At 45.0% G+C, this 15,758-nt stretch overlaps 1 protein-coding gene across 1 annotated transcript in view; it reads left to right on the top strand.

The window, feature by feature from the left end:
* Positions 1-1,380: 1,380 nt before the first annotated feature.
* KIF13B (kinesin family member 13B) overlaps positions 1,381-15,758 on the top strand; it is a 200,729-nt gene continuing 186,351 nt past the window's right edge. Inside the window, exons 1-2 of the mRNA XM_019520900.1 lie at positions 1,381-1,495; positions 11,672-11,765. Of these exons, the coding sequence (XP_019376445.1) occupies positions 1,441-1,495; positions 11,672-11,765 (149 nt within the window). The 5' untranslated portion in view covers positions 1,381-1,440. The remainder of the gene's footprint in view (positions 1,496-11,671; positions 11,766-15,758) is intronic.

Here is a 15,758-nt window from a genome sequence, read left to right as displayed (position 1 = left end):
AGGAGGCGCTACTTCACGGTCAGGGCGGCTAGAGTCTGGAACCAGCTTCCAAGTGAGGTGGTGCAGGCTCCCACCCTGGGGGTTTTTAAGAGGAGGTTGGATGACCACCTTACTGGGGTCATTTGACCCCAGTGCTCTTCCTGCCATGGCAGGGGGTCGGACTAGATGATCTGCTCAGGTCCCTTCCAACCCTAGAAACTATGAAACTATGAAACTAAGCTTGCAATTAAACAATTGGGTTTTTTTGCAAAAATCTTGTTGGTCTAATAAAAGATATCATCATCTCGACTACGAGTCCCGAGTGCCTTTTCCTTTAGACGAACAGGGCTACAACCCAGATACCCAACTCATTTACAGGCGTGATTGTCCGCTGCTTTGTTCCAGGTTTTGCAGGTTGGCACCGACGGAGGGGGAAGAAACGGGTTCGTTTCATCCAGGATGGGGGTTCATGCAGATGCTCTGAGCAGCCAGCACTGCCCTCCTCCCAAAACCACACAGGATCCTTATCATCAGGGATCCTGGTTTTGCCTGGTTTAAAAATAAAAATAAATCCCTAATTTTTGGGTTAAAAAAAAGAAAGTAACCCCAAATCCACATTTTTCCATGGTTTTAATGAAGCACCACTATATACACATCTCTCTATTAGTGGTGTTTCATTTAAATCCAGGGGGGGGAAAGGTGGATTTGGGGTTACTTTGTTATCAGGTCTCATCCCGGCATCTGCAGTTCATCGCTCCCTGCCTCGGTGCTGACCTGTCCAGGGACTTGCCCAAGGGCATGTGGCGAGTGGGTGGCGGAGCCTGCAAGGGTGCCCGTGCCTGAGAAGGGGACCCTTGCCTGGGGGTCCCCCCGCCTCTGGCAACGCATCACAGGGATCCTGGTTTTCTCTGATTTAAAAAACAAAAAAACCCCCCAAACCCCCCAAAAATAGTTAAAAAAAAAAGTAACCCCCCAAATCCACATTTTTTTCCCCATGATTGACATGAAACACTGCAATATACATGTCTCTCTATTAGTGGTGTTGCACTTCAACCACGGGAAAAAATGTGGATTGCGGATTATTATTTTTGGAGCGAAAATTGGGGATTTTAAAAAAATAATAAAAGTTAGGGGACTACAACTCCCATGAGGGAACGCGCCACCTCTGAAGGGAGGCGCGGAACTACAACTCCCGGCATGCCGCGCGCCACGCGGAGCGAGTGGAGGCCCGCGGGACTACAACTCCCAGGATGCAATGCACACATACCCCTTTTAGGGGAGGGGGAAGGACTACAGCTCCCAGCAGGCTGTGCGCCCATCATGGCGGCGCTGGGGAGTGTAGTCCCGACGGCGGGGACGGGGGTGGGACCTTTGTGGCGCGTGGAGCGCGAAGCGCCGCCCACCTCCCGGGTAGGACGGAAACGGAGGAGGGACACGGCGAGTTGAGCGGAGCGGGTGGCGATGGGCGACTCCAAAGTGAAGGTGGCGGTGCGCGTCCGCCCCCAAAACCGACGCGGTGAGTCCCCCCCTCCCCTCCGGGGTGCCTGTCTGTCCTCCCACCCCCTCTCTGTCAGTCTGTCCCCCTCAGGAGTGTCATTGTGCCCCCCCAAGGGTGCCCGTGTCACTCTGTCCGCCCCAACCGCGTTCGTCCATCTGTCCTCTGCCCCCCCACCCCCAGAGCAAGCGGCCCCTTGGGGGGCCCCCCAGAGGTTTGGCCAAAAAATCTGGTGGAAAGAGGAAGCACGGATTGGGGGGCGGGGGGGGTTGAAACCTGCCCGCGGGGCATCGTTTGCTGCTTCGGGACGCAGCTGCATTGAGAAAGCAAAGGGGCGAGAGAAACGCACGGAAATAATCGGGAGCTTTGAGAGCGTCCTCTTGTCAAGAAGCGCGCGGGGCGAAAGCAAAGAAAGTGCCGGGGGAGAGGAGCGGGCGAAGAGCTCTGTGGGGCTCGGCGGCCAGTTGTGAGGCCGCAGGCGTGTTTCTGCGTTGCCTGAAACAAAAGCCCGGCTCAGTGAACCCAGGAAAATGCACGGGGGTTATCGGTGGCAAGGCGCTTCTGCGTGATGGTGCGAAGTTGGGCTCCCGACATAATCGTGCTTGTTTTTTAGTTGGCGTGTCAAGAGGTGCGTCAGCCCTGCACCTTGCGGCCCTGTTTGCAAGGGACGGCCCAGGGAGCGAAGTCGTGAAACCTGGGCGTCACTTGTATCCCATCGCTGCATATCCCCTGGCTGAGTGGTTCAAAACACTCTCTGCGGAGACTTGATCTCGTGCTGTCCACGTGCACATGCCCTAACCGCTGGGCTGCTGGCTGCTTTGGGGAAGAGGGGTTTCCCAGGATCTTCTCTTGAAGCCATTCCCCGTTGTATAAAGGAAATAGCGGGGCAGCACAAGAGCTGGGTCCGCAGCTTGGTGTTGAGGGCACTTCCCAGTTCCCGTCCCCTTGGGGTTTCTGGACCACAAGCTTTCAGGGAGCTGTTGTCGCTGCTCCTCCTTTGATTTGAGAGTGGTACCCTGTGGGAATCAGAATGGTTGGTTTCTTTTTGGAAGTGCTAGCAAACTATTTTCTTTGGTTGCTCAAAACTGTTTGGAGCCGTTGCATTTGTCATTCTGATAATCTGGGCTTTACCAGAGAGCATCCCCAAGCTTTCAGTTTCTCCAAGCAGGATTTTGATAGCAATCTGTCTCTTCAGCATGGATAGTGTTTGTTTGTTTTTTAAGGTATCTAGGGATAGTGTGTCACATCCATTCAAGCTGGGCTTTGTAGTAGAAGTAAGTAGTGTGATTCAGTTAAATATTATGTGGAGATGCATTGTAAAGCAAACGTGGCAAGAGATGACTTGAGCTCCAGGGAAGACGGGAGCGTAACATTTTTGCAACTGAAAATAAATGGTATTGAGTACGTGGTATCTTTCCAGGTGCAAAACGCTGTACTGTGCCAGTGCCTCGGTTTTAGAGGAATCTTAACAAAAGCATGCCGTTGTTTATCTTGCCATCCTTACAGAGCAACGGCTTGATCTGTGCCAGGTTGGAAATGCATGGGTATAGGGAATCCAGGTATTCAGATGTCACATTAATTTGGGCCTTCATTCATCCATTCAAGATAGATTAGCCCAATACCACCTCGTTTGGTAAATGTAAGAGAAAAGCTTCTTCATTTGCTTGCATGTTAAAGCTCCCACCTAAGGCATTGTTTGTAAGGGAAGGAATTTCCCTCAGTGTCTTTGCACAATAGCAGCAACTATGCAGCGTGCTGTGCCCTGAACTCTGGAGTTGGTTGCATTCCCACTGCAGTGTTTTGCAATGAAATGTATAATAGTAACATAAACGGTTTGCCTGCGTATAGAAACATAATACACGTGAGTAATCTTGTTCTTATGACACAACTCATTTTAGAAACGAAGTGGCATGTGTTGCACCCTGATGACAATAACCAAAGCACAATCAATGCTATTCACCATTATCCTTCCAAAACATGAATAGCTAGAGTGTGGTGTTTGGTCTTGATTACTAATTGCATGTACAGTAAAAGTCATAGTATAAACCATAACAACCCGGGATCTCTGTTGAAAAGTATGTGGTGACACATAGGTAAAGAATAGGGTGTCTTAGTTTTGGGCTTTACATAAAATACAGTTGCATCACCCAGGGCTGTAAGGCGGTAGGGGTGCTGAATGCACTGTCAAGGAGGACAGCAGTCCTGAGTGATCACGGCTTGTGCAAACTGCCAAAGAAAATAATTGCTGAGCTAAGTGAGTGTCCTCCTGTCAATGCTGAAACCTGCTGCTCTAAGGGATTACCTGGATCTTTTGGTTTCATGTTTGCCTGATCTCTGCAGTCACCACCGGATAAGATGTGCTCAGCATAAGACAATATTATCTTGGTTTCTGGCTCTGATTTCTGGACACCATTGTATCAAGAGCCAAGTATAACTCCTAACCAACCTTTTCTTCAGTGGCTGCTGTCATTGCACACTTATTTCAGTCCACTGTTTCCTGGATCAACATCTTGCAAGACTTATTTACTTGCATACAGTTTTCATACAGTGAACAGTGTATTTAGCAGCAGAAAAAGCTGGCAGAAAGGTTACGGCGTGGCATATGTCATATCTTTACTTACTAGGATCTTTGTCTTGCGTAAAACCAAACGGCAGACTACACAAGGGGTATTTTAGCTAGCTTTTGGTCATTCATTCTTGTGATAGGGGTTTGCCAGCATACACGACATCTTGAGTTTGAGGTGTGTTTCCAGTGAGATCTTGCAGTCCTGCGTGCTTCTGGGGGAAGATATTATGCCATCTTCAAACTGAGAAGGTGATGAATTGTGCTCGCCTAGTTATATAACAGGAAAACTTGAAAGAAGTTTGCCTGGACTTAAAACAAGGATTGCTGGCAGGCTGAAAGGGCATGCAGACTTCAATTGAAGTTTGTTTAAAATGTGGGTATATAAGTAATGCCCTAGCACTGCCATAGCTCTGTAATTAGGAGAGGTTTCTCCCCTCTCCTTAAGTTTAGTTGCCATACCGAACGGTATCAGGTGTAGGTATCACTGGTCTGGACATGTGTACACACATTCATGGACATGCAAGCTTGGGGTTTTCTATATAGTGAAGAGCAGAGAGAAATGGCTGAAGAGTCACTTTTGTTGTTTTAAAGTTGGCAGGGGGACTTGACACGTAGAGTTTCAGAAAGTATTTCCAGTTCATTAAAAAGGCTAGTTCTTTAAGCTGATAAACTTTTTTTAAAAATGTCCTTTATTTTGCTTGTAAATAAACCTCTCTCCTCTCTCTTTCTCTCTCTCACTCTGCATATACATAATTTTTAGAATTAACTTTGCACTGTCTGTGCATTTTTCCCCTTTGGGCTGAAAAAAGCTAGTCCGTCTCTTTTTTTCAATGGCTCATTTAGGTTATTGTGCGATAGCATAAAACTGCAACATTCCACCTGCAAACTCTGCCGAGGAATGTTAATCTTTTGGCAAGAACAAAGTATGATATTTCTGTTGATCTTAAACTTTATGGAGCTTATTCTGGACATTTGTGTTTTGGTCCAATTTTGACCTGGCAGTATTTATTTCAGTTTTTAAGCAAAAGCCTTAATTGTTTATACCTTTAAAACCATTTTCATGCTTCGCTTGGTTTCTTTTCCAAGCCGCATAAATATGTCTTTTAATTCCCCGAACAAACGAACTTCCATTCTTAGTTGAACTAAGTGTGTTAAAAGGCAGCTTGACACCCTAGTCCCAACCAGGCAGGTGATAAATTGGAGACATAGAGATTTTACTCCAGCAGGTCACTTTTTACTCAGTTTGTAAGACATGGTTTGAAATAATGCTGTGTACTAGGATCATTTTATCTTCCATTGAAATACAGCCTGGTCGCAGGTGCTCCACGGTAGCTGTGCTGTGTCAACATGTACACGTGATGTAACCAAGATTTCTGACTAATTTATCGGGATCTTGATCCTATGAATTAAATCCCACCTCGAAAGTCATAAATAACTGTTTCACAATGAGGAGGATAGGTGTGGACCAAAGTAAATTGGGCAAGCAGTTCCTTAACCGTCACTTAAAATAAAGACGGTATTTACTACGGCGGAGTGAATCCAATTCTTTTTCAGTTTCTTGTGAAACACAGAATGGAGGGGGAGTGATTTTTACGTAGGGGAATCCAATCAGCTGAAAGTTCATATTTCAGAAATTAAATATTTCTTTTCTTCCCTCACTTCTGCTGTGGTCAAATACTGCTGACCACACAGTTTTTTTGGCTGGGAGAAAAACCTCTTTCCTTACAGAGTGAAACTTCAAAATGGGAATCTTTGCCTGTCGATGGAAATTTAGGGGGTTTTTTTCCCCTGTGTCACAGCATAGAGGTGGGATTTTGACAAGGCTTGTTGTAGGTTCTTGCTAAGTCCCTCTTTGGGTCATGATAAGCAGGGATCCTGGTTTTCTCTGATTTAAAAAAAAAATCTCCAATCTTTGGTTAACGAAAGTAATCCCCAAATCCACATTTTTCTGTGATTTAAATGAAACACCACTCATGTATGTAGTGGTGTTTCATTTCAAATCATGGAAAAATGATTTATTTGATGCGTGATTCATTTAAATCATGGAAAAATGTGGATTTTAGGGTTACTTTTGTAACCAAAAAATAGGGATTTTTTTTAAATCCGAGAAAACCAAGATCCCTGCTGATAAATCAGCAGCAGGACCAATCCCTTAAGACTTCTGAGGGGGGAAGGCAAGGAAATGCTAGTGCCCCCTCTGCCCCCCACCTCTGCCTCCCTGCTGCTTAGCTCAACCAGGTGTTGGTGGGAGGGGGGTACGGTGGGGTACCTGGGTGCCATGGCAGATCGTAGCGGGTGTGCAGGAGCTGTCACATTCAGGAAATCTCAGCTTTTCGGGAGTTTTCTCTGCCAAACCACTGCAAGTGTTAGCAGTGTGGAAAAGAGGGTCATGAAAGCATTTCTGTGCTCTGCTTGGTTCTTTTTTATTTGATTTTCATTTTTTGCTACGGCATTGGTACATCTCTCCAGTTGCTGGCACTTTAGCCCCATTCCAAAATCTTGTCTGCTTTTCCCGGCCCCTCCAAACTCCCTGTACTAGGGAGGGGGCCTAAAGCAAACAGGGCCCGTGAAGGATACCTGCCAGGCTTTCCAATTTCGCCAACCCCCTGGAAGCCGGATGAGCTGTGCAGGAGTTGGGCTCTACTAAAGGTCTGCGGGGCACGGCTGTCACTACTCATGATCTTAGGATGCTCCTACAGACCTTGGGAAATCAAGGGGAAGGTGGGGAGGGGAAAAAGCATGCTTCAGCTTCTCAGCTGCTTGTTCCCCCTTTTTTTGAGTTGTTACAGGCATGCATGCATGTATGGCTTTGAGTCCATCTTACCTAAGTTTCAGGGGTTGTAGCCATGTTGGTCTATGGACACAGGCAGATGAGGTTGTTTGGGGGGAAGTGATATATTTTATTAGACCAACTAAATAGTTGGAAAAATTGTTCTGTGCAAGCTTTTGGGTACAAACCCCCTTCTTCAGGCACAGGGAGAGTCTGCAGTTGTTTTGTGCTCTCCTGGATGGGGTAGAAGCCATTATGCGGGGGGGGGGGGATTATTATCAATGGCAGTGATTCTTCTCCTCTGTTCGGCACTGGGGAGGCCACATCTGGAGTCCTGTGTCCAGGTGTGGGCCCCCTGCTACAGAAAGGATGTGGGCACATTGGAGAAAGTCCAGTGGAGGGTGACAAAAATGGTTGCAAGGGGATCTGGGGGCATGACTGGTGAGGAGAGGCTGAGGGAACTGGGCTGATTTAGCCTGGAGAAGAGAAGACCGAGGGGGATTGAATAGCAGCCTTCACCTCCCTGCAGGGGGGCTGCAAAGAGGATGGAGCTGGGCTGTTCTCAGTGGGGGCAGATGACTGAACAAGGAGCAATGGGCTCAAGTTGCAGCAAGGGAAGTTGAGGTTGGATATTAGGAAAAACTTTCACAAGGAGGGTGGTGAAACACTGAAATGGGTTAGCCTGAGAGGTGGAGGACTCTCCATCCTTGGAAGTTTTGAAGACCCAGGTAGACAAAGCCTTGGCTGGGATGATCTAGCTGGGGCTTCTCCTGCTTTGAACAGGAGGTTGGACTAGATGTGACTTCTTGAGGTCCCTTCAACCCTCATTTTCTATGAATCTATGCAAAATTATCTTTCACGTGCAGCTTTTTTAAGTGCCTTTACAACTCCAAAAAGTAAAACTTGGGGAGTTGGTTAAGAGGTGGCTTGTCTCTCTATTTTTGTCTTTGGAATAAAGATATCCCAAGCCCCTTACTCTGTGCGTGCGTGCGTGCGTGCGTGCGTGCGTGCGTGCGTGCGTGCGCGCGCGCGCGCCCTTTGGAAAAGGCTTTAATTTCTTGCAGTGTTTCCTAAGATGGCAAGAATTTGAGACTATATTTTTCCAAAAGTAGTCAGCTGATTACTATCTCCTGGTAGTATTCTCTTATCACTGAAGCAACCAAATAGTTGATTGTGCTTCTGTCTGCAATGCTGTGTCTGGTTCAAGTAGACTTAATGGCATCAAGCTTTTTTGTTAACTCAGGCTTCAAAAAATAATCCTAAATTTGGCTTCAAAAGTAAGACCTTTTTGTTAAAGTGTCTTTTTTGCATTCTGGTGGCTGAGCCTTTGCAGTGAATGAGGTGACATATTCAAATTCCCCTTTCTTCCCCATTTCCCACATCTATGAAGGTTAGACACTTTATGATGAAAATTGAGTTCCATGTAATTTCGTGGCTCCTGGTGCTGGGATTTTAGGCAAGATACCAAACAGCATAAGGCTTGTGGTTGAAACAGTGAGAGCTCACACCTTTGCTTAATGGATTTTTTAAACAGTGACATTGCATCTATGGTTTTCTTCCCATTAAGTAACTTTGTTTGGAAAAGCCTCTATTCCTCGTGGTATACATCACCGTTTAGAGTTACACATTTCCATCTAGAAAGAAATGCAATCCTTGTTTTTCTACTGTTGCAGTGTAATTAATGATAGATTGAGGGTGTAAGGAAAAGCAAGAGCAGGTTAGCAATAATCATAGGGGGTGTTTTGTAAATGAGACCTAAAGGAAACTTTATTCAGATCTGCTGATGAAATCCTGGACTCCTAGGATTCATGCCAAACCTCAGCAATCCTTATTCAAATGCTGTTGTTACAATTATTTCGCTGTGGCTGTCTTGTCCGTGGCCTAACTCTCCTCAGTAGAGGAAACCTTAAAATCTTGAATATGTCCATACAAAGACTTGTTGTTGAACCAAAGGACCATAATAATGCAACCTGAAACTATACAAATCTCACTGAAAGCTCGAATTCCCAGCATTTAAGGGATAGGTGCATACCTCTTGACCTTGATCCACGGACGTGTTGTTCTCGTGGGTGTGTTTGGAAGTTGCGTTGTTAACAACACATTCAAACAAGTAAAAACCGAGGGTGGACCGCGTATAGCAGGATATCATCAAGATCATTTGCCAATAAAACTTTTAAGAGTTTCTTTTACCTCCGGCATTTGGATGTTGTGGTAGTGGCCTCTTGAAAACCTTGAAAAAAAGGATTTCTCTTTGACTAACTAGAGCTGGCTGAAGTGCTGAATGGGAGCCGAAGTCTAGCAGAGGACTGGTGCTTTTATCTACTGCGCCCCAAGCAGAGTTCATGTGTGTAGCGTATTTATAAGGTGGGATTCCCCCCTTTTACCAAAGCAGGTAAGATCCCTTCCCCTCCTTGCTGAGAAGCATGTTCCCATCTGTCTTCCCCGCATGGCCCCTGGTGTCCCAGGATCTAGGGAGCTCCAGTTGGACCTTGCTGGGGCTGGGCTCAGCCTTGGGTGGTGGTGGCAGTGGCGGGTGAAAGGGTTTCCCCTCCCTGTATCTGCTCCCGGGCTGGCAAGGGACACCTGCCACTGCTGTCCCAGCCTGAGCCCAGCCCTACAACTCAGTTGGAGCAGGACAGCAGGAAAGAAGAGGGGAATGGAGATGCTTCTGAGCGGGGGGATTATTACTTTCTTTGAACACTTAAAGTCCCTTTTTGCTGCTGCTCCTGGATGGTCAGAAGGAGGGTGAGGCCCCACCACTGCCCACCTCTGGATCTGCCCCTGTTCCCCATTCAGTAGGTAAAAAGATGAGGAACCACTACGTGGTAGGCAGCAAAACAAGACAGCAACAATGCCTGCAAAATGTCGTGTCACCAGGTATTTTGAAAGGGTATTTATATCCAGAAGCTTGCTAAGAAGAATTTTTCCAACTATTTGAGTTGGTCTAATAAAAGATGTCAGATTTACCCAAAGAACCTCGTCCGCCTTGATAATGTAGCGACAGTCAGGAGAGGAGAGCGTACTATATATTTGTTAACCTACTTTAGGATTTTTTTTCCTTCCTTATTTCTCATCATAGTACTTAGGGTCAGAAGAGACCTAAACAGATCATCAGGTCCAACCCCCTGCCCCGGGCAGGAACGGGTGCGGGGATCATATCACCCCAACCTGAATACCCACTGAATGTACTTCCCAAAGAGATCTGTACAGATACTGCCAAGACTATGAGCCAGTGCAAAGCCTCAGACACGGCACAGGTCTTTAATAGCAGGTGCTGGAAGTTAAGTGTTTGCTCACGTACAGCACAGAGGAGACTGAAAGATTTGGAGCTATGTCATTTTTTTTATAGTTTTAAGAAATGCCCTGGTTATCAAAAGTTGAGGATGTTGAATTACTTACCTCCCAAATCAAGATAGTTCAGCTTGTCAAATCTGGAGAACATAAAGAATATAAACTCTTTTAAGCAGGAAGGCATGGCATAGTAAAAGGTGATTGGATGTGTAGGAGAGAAATTAATATTAGAAACACTTCTGCAATTTGCCTAGCTAAAGGCTGTTCTGCACAAAACTGCAGCCTTGAATGGTGCTCTTGTACCATGCGTTAGAAAGGAACAATTATATGATTGGGTCACACTAGACTAATTGCAGTCAGCCTTCTGCAAGCCAACAAAAGCTAATCCCAACACTTTTGAATTGAGGCGCTCTTTCTGTCTCTTTATGCTCAGTCATATGTTGATGTGCAAGCCTAGGTCACTTGTTCAGACATTTATATGAACTACATGTAAAATAAAATAAAATCTTCACATACATGGAAACATGTTTCTTTCGCATCAAAGCGCGCTGTGTGCGTCACAACTTGAAATGCAAATCCTTGCTTATGAGCTTAGTTTGAGCAAAGACAGCAATCAGGGATGGGAGGAAAGGCAAGGCTGATGATGAATAATGGTTATTCAGCTTCGGTGTGAGCACATTTTGACTCACTTAAGTATTTTTGGCATATATATATTAGGAGGATGCTTTTTATTGCAGCCCTTGGTATCGTAGTACCTGAGCCACTGACCCCATCTAAAGAAATGACTTTTTGAGCACTGGTGCTCGAGTGCGTATTCCCAAGGGAACATCATGGCAAACTCATTCTCCCTCTGCTTTAAGGAGGCCCTTTTAAGGATGCAGGAGCAAACTATCCCAACATGACTGAAGAACGGGAAGTGCAACAGGAGACCTGCCTGGCTCGACAGCAGTCTCCTCAATGAGTTGAAATAAGAAGGGACTCCTATAAAAAGTCAAAACTTGGTCACAGTACTAGGGAAGAATATAAGAGTATCACCTGGGCACGCAGGGAGAAAATTAGGAAGAAATGGTCTGGAGAAGAGAAGCCTGATGGGGGTTGAGTATTTGATAACAGTCTTCAAATACCTGAAGGGCAATTACAGAGAGAATGGAGATGGGCTTTTCTGTGTGACCATAGGACTAGGAGCCATGGCCTTGACTGCAGCATGGGAAATTTAGGTTGGAAACTTAGCTCAAGCATTTGGGTCAGTTTGCCCCTCCAACAGGTGCAAGCTGCTGTGACTATGACAAGAGGAGCTGCTAAAGTGGTACTACGCACATGGTTACTTCCCTAAAAGAAATCTCAGTATCCTTGTTGGTAAGACCCAAATGCTGCTTTCTGTTTTGCAGTTAATGAATGCTTTCAAAGTTGGCTAAGTTCATCCCATTAGAATATCTCCGAAAGGGATGTTTGCAATAGTCCTGCCTTTACTGTCTGGCCAAACAGGATGAACTTGGTGGCTACTGGAAACATGGGTGTATGAAATATGGACCTTTGGAATAGCATTTAACACTTTCTCATTTCTTCATAGAGCTTGATCTGCATACAAAATGCGTGGTGGATGTGGAGGCGAACAAGGTTATTCTTCACCCAGCAAACACCAACCTTTCAAAAGGAGATGCCAGGTAAGACATTTAAACTCAGACGCAGTTGTCTGGCAAACTAGATATGAGCATAATGGTTAAGTTCTCATGTGGGGTTTGGAAACTCATTTTCGTTACCTTGTTCTGTCCAATGATGTTGTTAATATGCATCTATCTTGGGAAGTTACTTTGAGAGCTATATGTGATTAACCATTACTTAATGCTAGCCTCGTGCTGGAGTGAAGGCTTGGTCAAACGTTCGTTGGAAAAGGACAGGGAATACACCATGCCATTAGTTGGTAAATCTTTTCGTCAGGTCTTCTTCATACATGGTATTCTGGGAATTCAGAGGTTTAGACACGACAGCTGTTTTCTGAGCACAGAACTAGCTCTTTGTCATTTTTACAAGAATGAAGCTTTCATGGACCTGTTCTCATATCTCTGTGCTTGTGTCTTGTCAGTAAAGGAAGGGAAATGCTGGCATGTTGGAGAGATCTAGAGGCGCAGTAGGGACCTAGGTATGGAGAGATTAGTTGCATTAGAGATGCTTAAACTGGGGCGACCAGTTTATATAAATCAATGGGGCTGACTAGGGCAACCAGTTTATATAGACCAGCAATGGTGGGGATGCTGCGACATCCTTGTCAAGTTGCTAAAGGGTGGGAAAGGGTAAGCACTCACTCAGCCCTTCTTGGCTTCTATGCAAGGTGGTATTTTCTTTCTCCCCCTGCCTGGCCACTTTGCAAGGTGGTAGGCACTGTAATAAATAAAGCTGTTTTTGAAATGGGCTGCCACAAAGTTCAGGGTGCCTGGAGCCTAAGATATAGACTGTTGCTTGCCCTCAGCAGAAAAAGGGGAGAGGAGAACAAAATATAGTGAAAGGGTGAGCTGAAAGGGAGGGTGGGTTGGCTGATTAAAGCTATGGTGCATACATTCATTGTTATTACTTAAAATTGCAGAAATTTATACCAAATGTTCAATAAATACTTGGGCCTTTTGGCACTGAAATCATAGGTGCTCAGTTATTTTGGTGGTTCTATCCCTTAAGCAAATTTCTCGAGCCGTAAGTGATGTGTAGAAATATGAACCAGAATATATTGAAGGCCAAATGATCTTTTATTGACTTCAGTAGAAACCGGGTTGACTTAATGACCTGCCCAAGTCAAACAGGAAGTTTGGTACAGACAGTTTAAAACCCATATTATTGAGTTCCTGACTCCAGTTGTGTGCTTGGCCACAAGACCCATGAAATCTGTTCTGGAAATTGGTCTCAACTGTTGTTGGAAAACCACTGACAGTGGGTTTGGAGCACATATTTTAAAATGCCAGCTGTGGGTGGGTAACCCAACCGTGTGGTGGAAATGCTTTCCGTTCCCTGAACTGAGTCAGCTCACGCAGTGGGGATCAAAGGTCAGACTTTCACACTGGGACTCCCAGGTGGATCTCTTTTGAAGGAGGAAATTTTAGCTCTCCTCCCAATTTAAATAAGCCAAAGACCCAAATATTGAGCTGACAGGCTCAACTGGAACCAAATCAGATGAAAGTTGGAGGAATAGAAAAGTGATTTTTTTTTTCTTCTTTTTCCCCATGAAGTATGTGACCCAACAGAATCCACAGACAACTTGTCTTTGTCCCGTTTTTATATTGACCAAATCAAGTAAATGTTTTTTGGGCTACATAGCTTTCCATCCACAGCTGTCAGAAAAATCCAGCTTTACGGCCGACTCGGTGAAAATAGGCAATCATCTGAAGTGGTGCTTTCCTGTTCTCAGTTTCCAAAGTTTGTGAAAAGTGTGTTACTTCAGGAACAGAAAGAGACCTTTCTAACAGCCGGAAGTGGAATAGAAAGCTAGATAAACTTGCCTGCAACTGAGAGTTGAAGGAACACATCTGCACTCAGCAAATACGTACCGAAACATCTATATTGCTGCTACAGCATCCCAGCCAACCCTCCAAGGGGCCAGGCCTGTGATTCGATGGAAAATACCATACTGTTGTGCATACATCTTGAGTAGGAGGTTTGGGGAAGTCATTGGAGTTCACCTTAGGGTGTCCTAATTTGAGGTAGAGGACTGTAAAGTGAAGCAGGTTGGTGACCAAGCTATCTTATAATGATTTGGGAAGTAGTCAGTTTGGGGGGTCCATTCATTCCATATTATGAAATAGGCTCGTTTCCCCCTGCACTTCTACCATTTGTAGCCATTTCTTTTCCAGGATTTGTGTGCCTTTGGGTTAAAAATGGGAAACAGTCAGAAATTCAACTTTTCTGGCTGCTCTAAGGCTTCATGTACATGCAGTTTGCTGTCCAGGAGCTTATCTTTGAAAGATATCGTAGACTTGCAGAACAATATTTCAAAGCAAGGACGTGTTGTCTGCCGGTCGGAAAGAGCACTTGGAGCGTGCACTTCTGGGACCTGTCCCTACCTCCGTCTCTAACTTTGTTCTGTGCTCTTGAGGAGCTCACTTTTACAATAACTTCTCACTTTTAGCTTTGTGTTGCTCAGTTTCTGGGCTTCCAGCTTGAGATCCTTGGAACTGAACTTTCCAAAGTCTAGTTTTCATTGTTATAACTGGCTTTGAGTCTGAATTTTTTTGGGGGGGTGGGTGGGGAGGGATTCTTCATGTTTTGAATCATGCACTCGCAGCTGATAGATATTTTGAAAATTTGGGATATAACCTCTCTTCTATGTTTCCCTCCCCTCACCCCCTCCAAATCTCTACAGTGGATCTGATATATAGCTATTTTCCTGATGTATTTGAGGGTTAATGCACGGCTTCTAAAATGCTTAGAAAGCCTCAAATAAGCGAAGTCTGACTCTTTTATACAGAAACACAGACTCGTATTATCCTTCTAGTCTTCTTTAACCCAGGAGTGACCTTACCTGAGAGAGAGAGATCCATCCAATTACTCTCTTGAGCAGTCTTTATTACGGCTGTGCTAGTAAGTGTTGGTAATCTGATCGTGTACAACAAATGGATCAACTTCAGGATCTACAGCATAACCTCCAAGCCAGGTAGGCTGTGGGGCTAGGTCCACGATACTATTTTTGAGTGCCTGTGTAGCTGTCGCTATAAAAAAAATGAAGTTTCAGCATAGATCGACTTGTTCAACCTTCTCTAAAAGTTGCTCTCCAAAATTATTTGGTGTCAATTTTCAACTTTTCGTCCTTCTCAGATCTCTTCCAAAAGATCTTGTTTTCTGAAACCCAGTTTCTCCCATCTGCTCTCTCAAGAATCCCATTATTCTCCTGCTACCCAGTGTCAATAAATACATATTTGCAGACAGGAGTCTGCTGCATTAACCAGACTAATTTTTGGGGTTGTCTGTGTGCTTGGAGAAGTCAGGACTGAAGTTTGCTTGCCCACATCAAAATGATTGCATGTTGCAAGAATTAGTCATAATGTTGTTAGTCTTGTGATTAGTGGGGGCAGACTGTACATTCATTTCGATAAAGGCAAAAAGGTGTAACAGTTGACGTGCCTGCAAGACCTGCATTTTTTAGTAAGTTGGAAGCTTCTAAGGTTTTCTTGTGGCATTTTGTCCAGAAAACACATTGTGTAAAATGACAGGTGGGTCAGAAAGTAATTATCTTTGTCCTGTTAAAGGAGTTATCCCTGATGTACACCATTATTTTTACATCTGTAGGACAACTAAACCATTAGAACAGTGGTTCTCAACCATTTTGGACTCAAGGCTCCCCTTGGAAAATGTCAGCTCTTAAGTTTTCACTCTATCTTTGACTACAACAAAATAACAGTGCAGTTCTTCCTTTGCAAAGAGCTTGGAAAGGCTAGAACACATCAGAATAACTTTAACGCTGTAGACTGCTATTTGCAGTCTCGGATTGTCTTGCGAATCATGTTTGCACACCTGCCAGTGCTAACATTGTGTTAGCACCCCATGGCACCCTTGAAAGAACCTCAAGGCACCCCTCGGTGCCATGACACCCTTGTTCAGAATCACTGCTTAGAATTGGTTGCATTTTGTTCTGGTACAGGCTTGTGAGCAAGGGGTGATCAGCAGGATCCTGGTTT

The sequence above is a fragment of the Gavialis gangeticus genome, unplaced genomic scaffold, assembly GCF_001723915.1.
Source record: "Gavialis gangeticus isolate Ggan-Ray unplaced genomic scaffold, GavGan_comp1, whole genome shotgun sequence".
Lineage (NCBI taxonomy): Eukaryota > Metazoa > Chordata > Crocodylia > Gavialidae > Gavialis > Gavialis gangeticus.
The sequence above is the reverse complement of the archived record's forward strand: the minus strand, read 5'-3'. Positions and strand labels throughout refer to the sequence as shown.